The sequence below is a fragment of the Panthera tigris genome, chromosome A2, assembly GCF_018350195.1.
Source record: "Panthera tigris isolate Pti1 chromosome A2, P.tigris_Pti1_mat1.1, whole genome shotgun sequence".
Classification (NCBI taxonomy): domain Eukaryota; kingdom Metazoa; phylum Chordata; class Mammalia; order Carnivora; family Felidae; genus Panthera; species Panthera tigris.
This window is the reverse complement of record NC_056661.1, coordinates 6,980,350-6,994,290: the sequence shown is the minus strand read 5'-3', so window position 1 is coordinate 6,994,290 and position 13,941 is coordinate 6,980,350. Positions and strand designations below refer to the sequence as shown.

The 13,941-nt window shown below is 42.7% G+C and overlaps 1 protein-coding gene across 1 annotated transcript; it reads left to right on the top strand.

Moving 5' to 3' along the window:
• Positions 1–12,558: 12,558 nt before the first annotated feature.
• LOC102966341 (olfactory receptor 7D4-like) lies at positions 12,559–13,587 on the top strand. Its single transcript, XM_007079388.3, has one exon. The coding sequence runs from the start codon at positions 12,559–12,561 to the stop codon at positions 13,585–13,587; it is 1,029 nt and encodes a 342-aa protein (XP_007079450.2).
• Positions 13,588–13,941: the final 354 nt, after the last annotated feature.

Genomic DNA, 13,941 nt, shown 5'->3' with positions numbered 1-13,941 from the left:
TACAAGCTCAGATGGGGGGGGAGGGGCGGGGAATGGCTTTAAAACTTCTGTTGGTTGTACACCCATGTTCATGGCAGCACTATTTGCATAGCCAAGAGGTGAAAGCCACCCAAGGGTCCATAGACCGATGAATGTGTATACATACAAGGAATATTACTCAGCCTAAAACAGGAAGGAAATCCTGACACATACTACAACATGGATGAACCTTGAAGACATTGTGCTGAGTGAAACAGACCACTCAAGAAAGGACAGATATTGTCAGCTTACACGAAGTAAGCTTACACTAAGTCCCTAGGGTAGTCATATTCAGAGAGACAGAAAGCAGATGGTGGGAGCCACGGTTGGGACAGGGGTTGGGGGAGTTAGTGTTTAATGGAGACAGAGTTTTGGTTGGAGAAGATGAGAAAGTTCTGGAGGTGGATGGGGGGGATGGTTGCACAACAATGTCAATGTACTTAACGTCACTGAGCTGCACTAAAAGTGGTTAAAATGGTATCTTTTATGTCACATACATAATATATGTATATATTATATTTTACCACAATACCAACAAAACAAGTTAAAATAAGAACTTCTGCTAGACATTGGTCACCTGATTTCAGGTGACAAAATTAATCAACGTTTTGACCTTTGACAGGAAACTCATCGGATTCATTAATTATTTCCTAAGAACGTCTCTTAACTTTGTCCACCGTGTTGTTTCTGAAAAGTTTTTACAAAACACATCTTTTTTCATTTTGCTCCATCGCAGCAAATTGTAACTGCCATCCGTGCGGACACACCTTCTTCAGGCTCTGTTTCTTTACATTGTGCTCATTGTATACCTTCCTGCGTCTCCACTCAGCTCTGCACCATACTTCATTTGGAATTCAAAACACGTTCATACTTACTTTCTAAACTAGAAAAAAAGAATTGTACTGTAAGGGAAAGGAAATATTTCGATTTAATTCCCAATTACAATCTACATGGTATCCCTGTAACTTGTGCTTTAATTCTTATGAAGACATTATCATGTTACATTGGTGCATTAAGAAAATCACTCAAACTGAACGAATCTGTTGTAGTAATGAGATGGTCTGCAACATACACACAGGACGATACACTCAGTTATGAAAGTTGAAATGTAATATCAACAAGGAAATAAAGGTTTGTGTATAAACAACGGATTTTTTTAACTTGTGGTAAAATACACATAAAATCTGCCATGTTAACCACTTAAAAATTTTTTCATGTTTATTTTTGAGAGAGAGAGAGAGAGAGAGGGAGAGAGAGCAGGGGAGGGGCAGAGAGAGAGGCAGAGAGAGACTGAACCCATGAAATGTGAGATCATGACCTGAGCTGAAGTCGCACACTTAACTGACTGAGCCACCCGGGCACCCCTCACACTATATTTAAATAAAAATGATTTACGTTTTTAAAAATGAAATTTCTCTGGCAATAGGACTTAACTGCTTCCTGATCTATAGGGTTTAGATGCCACCCCATTACTAATTCCCCAGTGCTCTTGAGGCACATGCCATACATGTTCTTCTCTGCTGGAGGTCCTTGTGGCAACCTCAGGGGCTTGATTCTTATCAAATGTTTAACCACTTTCAGTTTTGCATTCCCTGAAGGGATAGTGTTACGAACTTGAGGAGTATGTGCTTTTTCTAACCCAAGCACCTTTATTATATCTTTTTCCCAATATGGACATCTTTTTGTACTTTTTAGTCTGGTAACAATATGCAGTTTATGATGGTGCTAAAGATTCCCACCATATTTTTCATGATCTGCAGGTGAAAGCTGAAACACTTTTCTTTTATTGTAGTTTATTTATTTTTTTATATTAAATATAATTTAATTGTCAAATTTTTTCCATACAACACCCAGTGCTCATCCCAACAGGTGCCCTCCTCAATGCCCATCACCCACTTTCCTCTCTCCCCCACCCCCCAAGTTCCTCCACATCTTTTCATGGCTTGATAGTTGATTTCTTTTTAGTGCTGAATGATAATCCACTGTCTGGACGCACCACACGTTATTTATCCATTCACCCATTGAAGGACATCTTGGTTGCTTCCAACTTTTGGGAATTATGAATAAAGAAACCACAAACATCCATGTGCAGGCTTTTGTGTGCATATAAGTTTTCCAGTCCTTTGGGTAAATTCCAAGGAGTGTAACTGCTGGATCATGTAAGAATACATTTAGTTTTGTAAGAAACCACCAAACTCTCTTCCAGAGCGGCTTACCATTTTGCATCCCCACCAGCAATGAATGAGAGGTCCCTTGTTCCATATCCTTGTCAGCATTTGGTGTGGTCAGTGTTCTGGATTTTCACCATTCTAATAGGTATGCAGTGATATGTCACTGTCATTTTAATTTGCATTTTCTTGATAACACATCATGTGGAGCATCTTTTCATATGCTCATATCTTCTTTGGTGAGATTTCTGTTCAGGTCTTTGGCCAAATTTTAAACCAGATTGTTCTCTTATTGTTGAGTTTTAAGAGTTCCTTGCATATTTGGGATGGCAGTCCTTTGTCAGTTGTGTTTTTTGCAATTTCCCCCTCCCCAGTCTGTGGCTTATTCTCTGATTCTCTCAGGATTCTCTTTCTCAGGGCAGAAGTTTTTAATCTCAATAAAATTCAACTTATCAATTATTTCTTTGATGAATTGTATCTTTGGTGTTGTATCTAAAAAGTCATTGTAGGGGTGCCTGACTGGTACCTGGTCCCAGTAGAGCATGCAACTCTTGATCTCAGGCTCCATGCTCAGTGCAGAGCCTGACTGGGGGCTCCAGTCTCACGACTGAGAGATCACGACCTGAGCCAAAATCAAGAGTCAGATGCTCAACCGACTGAGCCATCGAGGCACCCTACCTGTGGATATTGTAAATATACTGCCACTGGCAGGGTGCCTGGCTGGCTCAGTCGGTTGAGCGCCAGACTTCGGCTCAGGTCATGACCTCACAGTTTGTGGGTTCGAGCCCCACGTCGGGCTCTGGGCTGACAGCCCAGAGCCTGGAGCCTGCTTCAGATTCTGTGTCTCCCTCTCTCTGTGCCCCTTCATGGCTCACACTCTGTCTGTCTCTCTCTCAAAAATAAACATTAGAAAAAAAATTTAAAAATACATTTACTGCCACCAGCTTCAGCCTAGAACCAATTTAATCAGAATTTCTACATATGAGGTGTTTGAAGGTCCTAACATCCAGAGTTGAGAAACTGCCTGAGATAGTGCTTGGCACTTAGAAATTTTTCATTAATATTACCTATTATGACTCTCATTAATATCTACTACCTATATTAAAAGTATTAACACTCAGGATTATTAGCTTCAGGACTCATAGAGATTTAAATTATTACCAGTAAAGGGCTCCTGGGTGGCTCAGTCGGTTGAGCGTCCAACTTCGACTCACGTCATGATCTCACGGTTCGTGGGTTCAAGCCCCGCGTCGGGCTCCGTGCTGACAGCTCAGAGCCTGGAGCCTGCCTCGGATTCTGTGTCTCCCTCTCTCTCTGCCCCTCCCCTGGTCATGCTCTCTCTCTCTCTCTCTGCCAAAAATAAACATAAAACAAATTTAAATTATTACCAGTAAAATTTGAGTTTTCTTGGTATTCTTGCATGATACTATTCCTCTGTGGATCTTACTCCCAATAGCTACCATGCCAAGAGTTTGGTGGGTGTATTTTCCTGTCAATGTCTCCATAATGTCAGCATTTATTTATGTATCCATAAACAGGTTTCACAAAATCTTACCTAAAAAGCACCTAATGTTCACCTAAATAGTATATTACACATATTTCCCCGTAATCTTATTCATTTACCACAACCCTGTGTTTTACGTGTCTTTGTAAACTCCATTCATCTACTTCAAACACTTTAACTGACATATGGCATTACCTGAGGGAGAGAGATCATTTTATCAGTTTCTTATTATGACAATCCAATGGAAATCAGTGTTTTTGCTCCATACTGTACAAGTGTGAATATCTGTGTGGTGTGTTAGTGGAGAGCAGTTGTCTGGCTTCTAAAATTGATGCATGTTCATTTTTACTACTTTTTAAAAATGTTTATTTATTTTGAGAGAAAGAGAGAGAGAAAGAGTGAGAGCATGAACGAGCAGGGGAAGGATAGAGAGAGAGAGGGAGAGAGAATCCCAAGCAGGCTCTGCACTCTTACCACAGGGAGGCTTGATCTCATGAACAGTGAGATCGTGACCTGAGCCGAAAATGAGCCAGACACTTAACTGACTGAGCCACCCAGGTGCCCCTGTTCATTTTTATTATTAATTGTCTACATGTGTTGTCCTGTTACAAAATCAGTTGCTATCCACTGGTGCAGCCACTCTGGAGAACAGTATGGAGGTTCCTCAAGAAACTAAAAATAGAACTACCCTTCAATCCATCAATTGCACTACTAGGTATTTACCCAAAGGATACAAAAAATACAGATTCGAAGGTGTACATGCACCTGAATGTTTATAGCAGCATTATCAACAATAGCCATATCATGGAAAGAACCCAAATGTCCATTGACTAATGAATCAATAAAGAAGATGTGGTATACATACACAATGGAATATTATTTATCCATGAAAAGAATGAAATCTTGCCATTTGCAACCACATGGGTGGAGCCAGAGTGTATTATACTACCTGAAATGAGTCAGTCAGAGAAAGAAAAATACCATATGATTTCACTCGTATGTGGAATTTAAGAAACAAAATACATGAAAATAAGCAAAGGAAAGGAAAAATAAGATAAAAACAGAGAGGAAGGCAAACCATAAGAGATTCTTTTTTTTTTAATTTTTTTTAATGTTTATTTATTTTTGAGACAGAGAGAGAGCATGAACGGGGGAGGGTCAGAGAGAGAGGGAGACACAGAATCTGAAACAGGCTCCAGGCTCAGAGCAGTCAGCACAGAGCCCGATGCGGGGCTCGAACTCACAGACTGCGAGATCGTGACCTGAGCCAAAGTTGGACGCTTAACCAACTGAGCCACCCAAGTGCCCCAAGAGGTTCTTAAATACAGAGAACATACTGAAGGTTGCTGGAGGGAAGGTGGGGTGGGGATGGGCTGAATGGGTGATGGGCATTAAAGAGGGCATTTGTTGGGATGAGTCCTGGGTGACACATGTAAGTGATGAATCACTAGGTTCTACTCCTGAAACCAATACTACACTGTATGTTAACTAACTTGAATTAAAGCAAAATAAAATTTATGGGGCACTTGAGTAGCTCAGTTGGTTGAGTGTCTCACTTCAGCTCAGGTCATGATCTCATGGCTCATGGATTAGAGCCCTGCATTGGGCTCTGTGCTGACAGCTCAGAGCCTGGAACCTGCTTCAGATTCTGTGTCTCCCTCTCTCTCTATGCACCCGCCAATCATGCTTTGTCTGTCTCTCTCTCAAAAATAAAAAAAAAAAATAACAAAATAACAAAATAAAATTTTAAAAAGATGTGGTATATATAATGGAATATTACTCAGCCATCAAAAATAATGAAATATTGCCATGTGCAATGATGTGGATGGAGCTAGAATGTATTATGCTAAGTGGAATAAGTCATTAGAGAAAGACAAATACCATATGATTTCACTCAGATGTGGAATTTCAGAAACAAAACAGATGAACATATGGGAAGTGGGGGAGGAAGAGAAGAGAGGGAAACAAACCATAAGAGATTCTTAACGATAGAGAACAAACTATGGGTGATGGAGGGAGGTGGGGGATGGGCTAGATGGGTGATGGGTACTAAGGAGGGCACTTGTGATGAGGACTGGGTGATGTAAGTGATGGATCACTGAATCATACTCCTGAAACCAATATTGCACTGTATGGTAATTAAAATTTAAATTAAAAAATAGTTGCCATCAACCACATCTTATTATTATCGAGGTATGCCATCAAAATTATCCTTAAAATCTGTGTAGGAAGAATGATTCTGTTGCTTACAAGGAGAGGTTTGAACTAAGGATGCGTCCTGGCAATTAAAAAAATTTTTTTAAATGTTTTTATTTATTTTTGAGACAGAGACAGAGCATGAGCAGGGGAGGGGCAGAGATAGAGGGAGACACAGAATCTGAAGCAGGCTCCAGGCTCCGAGCTGTCAGCACAGAGCCCGACACGGGGCTCAAACTCACGGAGTGTGAGATCATGACCTGAGCAGAAGCTGGACCCTTAACCGATGAGCCACCCAGGCGCCCCTGGCAATTTTTAAAGTAAGTGTTTTAATTGAAATATAACAGAAAAGGTAAACAAATCATATGTATATTCAGCTCAATAAAATGTTATGAAGTAGACATACTTGTGTAACCACCAACCAGATTAAGCTATAGAACATAACCAGCACCTCAGAAGTATCTTACATTACTCCTGAAAGATCACTGCTATTCTGACCTCCATCACCGAAATTTGATTTGTCCATTTTGGGCCTTTATATAAATGAGATCATACTGGAAAAAACGTTTAAAAGGATGATCCCATGATAGCCCCACATGAAAATTTCCATATCTCAGCATGCTTACTGGGCTGTAAAAGGCACTATACTACTTGTAGAAAATCCTATAATCTGAAATGTTAGTGCCATACTGGCCCCTGTGTTATGGACTGGCTCATGTCCATAAATCGCAGGTGAGCTCACTGACTCCAGAGAGAAGGAATCATTGGTTCTGCCTTTGTTTGCCCATCTGGGATGAAGTAAGTTTGAACGGATCACTCATTTAGCTCTGGTGGGGCAGGACAGAGCCCTGGGATGGGAAGGAGGAGATGAACGTTTGAGTCTGAATCTTTCACCCCCTATATGCAGAGTGTGTGTAAATCTCTCAACCTCTCTCTGCTCATGTTCCTTTTTGGGAAAGAAGAATATAGCACCCATCTATCTCTAGGAAGCGTGTGGTACTAAAGGATGTTTGAAATTTAATAAATATTTGATCACTGTGTTTTGTTTTTTAAGAGAGAGAGAGAGAGAACGAACAGGGGAGGGGCAGAAGGATCAAGAATCCCAAGTAACCTCCATGCCCAGCATGAAGTCTGACTGGGGCTTGATCCCATGCCCTTGAGATCGTGACCTGAGCTGAAATCAAAAGTTGGTTGCAGGGCACCTGGGTGGCTCAGTCAGTTAAGTGTCCGACTTCGGCTCAGGTCATGATCTCACGGTTCACGAGTTCGAGCCCCGTTTTGGGCTCTGTGCTGACAGCTCGGAGCCTGGAGCCTGCTTCAGATTCTGTGTCTCCCTCTCTCTCTGCCCCTCCCCCCCCCACTCTCTCTCTCTCTCTCTCCCTCTCTCTCTCTTTCTCAAAAATAAATAAACATTAAAAAAAAAAATTGGTTGCTTAGCCAACTGAACCACCCCGGCACCCCTGGTCACTGTTTTTTACTAAAGAATATGAATTTTTATTCGATTGGCAAGTTTTTGATGAATACAATCCCAATCTTCTATCTAAGGACACTGGAGCATGGAATGAGTTGATATCCCGAAATCCTGAATTTTCTACATAGCAGCCAGAGAAAACTTAAAAAGCAAAAAAGAGCATCACATCACATAGTGTTGGCTATAAAGCCTTCCAGTGCCCATTTCTCTTATGTTAAAACCCTAACTCCTGACACGGGCCTTGATTTTTGACCACACAATCTCACACCATTTTCCACATTGGTCACTATTCTTCCACAACGCAGACCTGTGACTCAATTATGGCAAATGAGTTCATGCCTCAGGATCTTTGCACATGTTCTTTCCTCTCCCACGAGTGCCAGATATGCTTTTCTCCCCCGAATCTTTTGCATGGTTGGCACTTCTCATCATTTGAATCTTAGCTCCAAATGTCACTTCCTCTGAGAAGCCCCCAGGCATCCTCCAGCACATAACCCTGTTTTATTTTAATCAGATGAGTCATTATCTATTAAACTGTTAATTTGTGGGGCCCCTGGATGGCTCAGTTGGTTGTCTGATTCTTGGTTTTGGCTCAGATCATGATCTCAAGGTGCATGGGTTCAAGCTCCGCGTCAAACTCTACAGTGACAGCATGGAGTCTGCTTTCGATTTTCTCTCTCTCCCCCTCTGTCTCTTTGCCCCTCCCCTGCTTACTCTCTGTCTCTCAAAAAAAAAAAAAACAGTTAATTTGTTTATCCTTTGTCTCCATGCATAACGCCATCTACAACTAGAAGGCAATTCCATAAGGACAGGGTCCTTATCTTGTCTTGTTTACTGCTCCATCATGTATGTGATCAATATCTATTGAAGGTGCTCAAAAAATATTTTTATGCTGAATTCCAAGTGAACAAGAGGGCATCTGCTAGGCTGACTGCAAAATAGGTCACAGGGTTCTGTGAAGGTCCTGACACACCAGTCATCCAGACACTCCTGACCTCAGGCTCGCTCTCTCAAGACACAATGGGGGTCATGTGCCCGTTTAGGTCTGAGTGTGGTCAAGATCATTGCGCTGTCACTCTGGTGGCCTTTGGAAAGCTGGCCCCCCTCTCACCCTCTCTCCCCCTTCTCTCCACTGCTTTGATTTTTCTTCCAGAAAGTAGTCTGTAGGCATCCCTGGGAACCTTGGAGAACCTTGCTCTGGACAAGCAAGACTTGACCAAAGATGTTTCTTGATCCTTAGATTTGTACAGAACCAGAGATGGAGTGAGATGTTCCCTTAGGAAGAGAAAGACCCAGTGGGGACTGAGGACTGTGGCTGAAGGACGTGTATGCTAGGTGGGGTGGCATGGATCCTCTATGTGGCTCCAACTCTGCTCCCTGTGGGTAGACACAGCAGAAAAGATCACCTCTCTGACCCTTGAGAGGGGGTGGAGAGTCTCCAGAAACAGACAATCAAAACAGCCATTTATTTAATGAGAAGTGAGGGAATTCAGTCCCAAATGATTTCACCTCAGACTCACCACTCCCATACCAGAAGGAAAGGCCCTTAGGCCACGCCAGGTATCATTGTGGCCCTGAGTCCCCATGCTCAGCTCTTTGTCCCTGCTTCTCTGTCTGTATTTGTCTTCCATTGGGAGAAGCTAATATAATAGAGCCCAAACCTTTAGCAATTCCATTGTGATGCCCCAGCACTGGCTCAGAAACTGCTGTGGTGAAGAGGTAAGAAGGGGGTCAGACAAAGCTTTTTGCCTGCATGCTTTCTTGGCACATACATAGGGATGCAGAGGGAGGAAATGCCCACCCAAATTGAGTAGACGTCCCTGGCTCTAGACAGGTGTCTCCAAGCCACACTGCACTGTATGTTCTTACCTCATCTCTAGCTCTGCTCTCCTTTCACTGCCTCTTGTTTCTGGGTCTCCCCCTCCACACTCCCTCTTCACCCACTTGAACATTTTAATCCCTTTTGTTTTCTAGAGGGAACTTCCCACATCTACACAGCATCTCCCTTGTGCCTAACACTGAGCTAGGTACTGAACAGAAGGAGTTAACTAAAATGTGTCACTCCCCTGGGAGGATGAGAGCCTTGGGAACAAACCCAGGCATGCAATGTGACAGCTTGCCCCATGTGTGGTCCAGTTTCTACAAGGTGCAGAGGAAGTGCAAAGAGAGAGTGGTCAGCACTGCTTGGGGGCTGTCAATGAAGACTTCAGGACAGAGAGTGGAAGGAGGGATAGGACTTTCCCAGGTGAATAGGGAGAAAGGGGACTCCAGTGGGAGGTAAAAGCAAAGGTCCAGAGCTACTAAACTGCTCTGGATGTACCCAGCGTTGTAAGAAACGTGGAGTATCTAATGGCAAAGCATTGTTTTCCGATAGATAAAAATGTGACTCTCATACAAATATATAGTGAGTATATGTCAAAGACTTAATTATTAATGAGGGAGCCAGGAGAGTAAAGCTAGTTTGCTGAGCATTTGGGGAACAGGGATTTATATAGATAGGGAAGGAATAATGACATTAATTTTCCAAGTTGGAAGCAAAAATACAGGAAAATAAAACCATAGCTTTTGGGGTTATCTTCTCTATCAGATGGAGACATCCCACAGGGCAATGAACAATAAACTTTGGGGTGATCTTCTTAGCTGAATGGAAACATTTGCATCTCTAGTGAACAAAAATCACGTGTCTTTTATTAATCAGTGTTAGCACTGATGTCACAGAGTCTAGGTCTCAAGCCAAAGAAGGAATATTCCCCCAGAAGATGGGACAATTAAGTTGACCTCTTAGGCAATACTTCATGTAATGTTAAAGGAAGCACAGCTATCCTTTTGAGTAATTTAAAAGCTTTGGGTAATTTCCTCCTCAATACAAAAAGGATGGATCAGAAGACAGGAGGGGGTTGGTGGAATGGGTGAGGAAGCCAGAGCAAGAACACAGGGGCCAAACCATGGAGGGCAGTGGGGTTTGGAACCTTCCCCTGGAGGACTGCTGAGCCACTGAATGACTTTTAAAGATGTGGACAATGATGACTGCATCCTGACTCCCCTGCATAACAGGCTAGCAGGGTGCCAATGTATGTGAAGCCCAAATGAGAAGCTATGAGGACCTGAACTAAAGCCCCATTGGCGAGTGAAGGCATCCAGTGAAAGTTCTTGCTGCCATTTTGATATCAAAGACAGAGTCTCCCTAAATACCAACTTTCATGTACAAGGCTTACAGCACAGCCGTCCTCACCCATTCCTGACTCCCCATGTCCCATGCGTGGTGGGCCTCCCATGCTCTCGTTGATAGTTCCTTTTATCTGTCTTCCTGTGATCCATTGGAGTCCCAAAGCAATCAAATCAACCTTTGTCATCTAGGCTGACTATGCTCCTCTCATATCTGAAAAATCTGCCCTAAATCAGATCTTTCATTCTGTGTGCCACACACACACCACCACTGACAACATACTCAGAATCAAAGCAAGTATCTCCCATTCTTTGCTGGGGTCATCAGCTTGTCTGCCTCCCATCAGAGGCCTGCAGGCAGTGAATAAATTATATTTATAAATTATAAATTATAAATTTCCCTTTCAGACTTTAATTTGCCTTTTCTTAAAAAAATTTTTTAATGGTTATTTATTTTTGACAGAGAGAGACAGAGCATGAGCAGGGGAGGGGCAGAGAGAGAGGGAGACACAGAATCCAAAGCAGGCTCCAGGCTCTGAGCTGTCAGCACAGAGCCCGACGTGGGGCTTGAACTCACAGACCACGAGATCATGACCTGAGCCGAAGTCAGATGCTCAACCGACTGAGCCACCCAGGCGCCCCTAATTTGCCTTTAAATGTTGTTGGGTATTATTGATAAACACATAATTATTGCATGTACTTTATGTTCTAAAAGGTTTTTTTTTAAGTTTATTTATTTTGAGAGAGAGGGAGTTGGGGGGGGGAGGGATGCAGAGAGAGGGGCAGAGAAAGGAGAGAGAGAATCCCAAGCAGGCTATGCACCGTCAGCACAGAGCCCGATGTGAGATCATGAACTGTGCCAAAGTCAAGAGCCGGATGCTTAACCGACTGAGCCACCAGGTGCCCCTGTATGTACTTTAAACAATTGATCCAATTCTTTGTAAATTCATTGTTCTTCTGTTTAGGAATTTTGCATGCTTTTTCTTAAATGTATATAAAATTGAAGACAGCTGCCCCTGAGTTTAGAAATTACCTCCTGTTGCAGAGACCTAATATGCAAACAGAAACCAGGCTTACTTCTTTTTTTTTTTTTAACAGAGCGCAAAAAAAAGGGCTCTCATTCTCTTTATGTTCAGTTGAAAAGCCTTCAAGATAGATGGTTCTTGGTTAAAGGATTTTATGGTAGAGAAATTATACCTTACCAAATTTGTAGTACCCTACAAATTTCTTCTGTCACTCATCCAACCAATAGAGACAGAGCAGCAGGTACTGTGCTAAGTGTTTGGAGTATGAAATAAAAATGAAATAGAAGATGCAGAGTCGTCCTAACCTAAAGAAATAGAAAGAACTACAATACAAACATACAGGGTATAATTAGAATGTATGGTCTGATTTAGTCCTTGGGACTGAAGCATATTATGGTAACTTGATCATTATCATTGTGACAGAGGGACAGATTGGGACAGCAATGGAGACATTACTATAATTGTTGAAGAATTATCTATAAAAGTCTTTGCACAGCATCCTTCTCTGAGTCAGACTTCAGATGAGAATGTTCCGTTCCCAGATACTGGTAAGATACCGAACAGATACTGGTAAATGGCATGAGAGCAAAAAATATCATTAAATTCTGCAATTCCTCATGATTTCCCTCTTCTCTCTGTTTCCCTGGACTTGAAGACACCACAGCTAACAGGGCAGAAAGGAGATGCCCATGAGGCTGATGGTCCTTTCACAGGAACTACACAACAGAGGTAGAACAACCGAGTTGGGGATGATGCAGAGGAGACCCGCCCCCCCACCCTGCATGGTGTGGGACATTCATTTTAATGATGTGATCCTGGGGGCACCTTGATCTCAGGGTCGTGAGTTCGAGCCCCACATTGGGTGTAGAGATTACTTAAAAATAACTAAAAAATAAATAAATAAAGAGATGGTCCCAGTAGCAGTGGTAGAAGCAGGGAAGGGAGGGTATTTACTGAGGAGACTGTTCAACGAAAGAAATCACGACTCTTAGGTAAGATAAGACTTCATGAATGAACGAGTTTATTGCGTATGGCGCAATCTTGTTTTGTCACTGTCTTAACATTATTCTTGCCTCTTCCCAGGCAATTTCCATAAATCATATGGAAGCAGGGAACCAAACAGCTATTTCAAAATTCATCCTTCTGGGGCTTTCAGAAGATATAAACCTGCAGCCCCTCCTTTTTGGGCTGTTTCTCTATATGTACCTGGTCTGTGTTTTAGGGAACCTGCTCATCGTTCTGGCCATCAGCTCTGACCCCCACCTCCACACCCCCATGTACTTCTTCCTCACCAACCTGTCCCTCACTGATATCTGTTTCACCTCCACCACTGTCCTCAAGATGTTGGTGAACATCCAGACACGGAGCAATGCCATCACGTATGAAGGCTGCCTTACCCAAATGTGTTTTTTCATGATTTTTGCTGGATTAGATAATTTGCTACTGACCGTGATGGCCTATGATCGGTTTGTGGCCGTCTGTCACCCCCTGCACTACCTGGTCATCATGAACCCTAGCCTCTGTGGTCTCCTGCTTCTGCTTTCTTGGTTAATCTGCCTGACATATTCTTTGTTGCAAAGTCTGATGGTTTTGAGGGTGGCCTTCTGCAAAGAGACAGAAATCCCCCACTTCTTCTGTGAACTTGCTCAGATCCTCAAGCTTGCCTGTTCTGACACCCTTGTCAATGACATCCTACTGTATTTTGTAACTGGCCTGTTGGGTGTTATTCCCCTGACTGGGATCCTTTTCTCTTATTCTAGAATTATCTCCTGCATAATGGGCATTTCTTCTGCTGTGGGGAAGTACAAAGCCTTTTCCACCTGTGGGTCCCACCTCTTGGTGGTCTCCTTGTTCTATGGTGCAGGCCTTGGGGTCTACCTCACTTCTGGAACAGCCCATCCGTCCAGAAAGGGTTCAATAGCCTCAGTGATGTACACAGTGGTCACCCCCACGCTGAACCCCTTCATCTACAGCCTGAGGAACAGGGACATGAAAGGGGCTCTGAGGAGACTTTTCAGGAGAGGAGCTTACTTCCAGTGATAACCAAAGTTAAAGACGGACAACAGAGATCAACAGTGCTGATAACTGGTGTCCTTGAATATGTAATCTGAAGAAAGGACATAAATACTATTAATGGTTTACTAGAAGAAAAACACTCCTGAACACAGACGTGAAGTAGCACACCAAAAGTCTTGTCATACATCCAAGAAAAAGAATGTTCAACCAATAACTACACTTCTCATGAAAGCACACTATTTCAAGGACACAGACTCCTGTAAGCATCAAGGGAGAAGGCAAGGAGTGCACTGGGAAGATGGGGGACAGGAGTGACAAGTGTTTGACATTACTGACTCATGTTTGCCCTTCTCAGTTATGTTCTAGCTTCTAGCACCA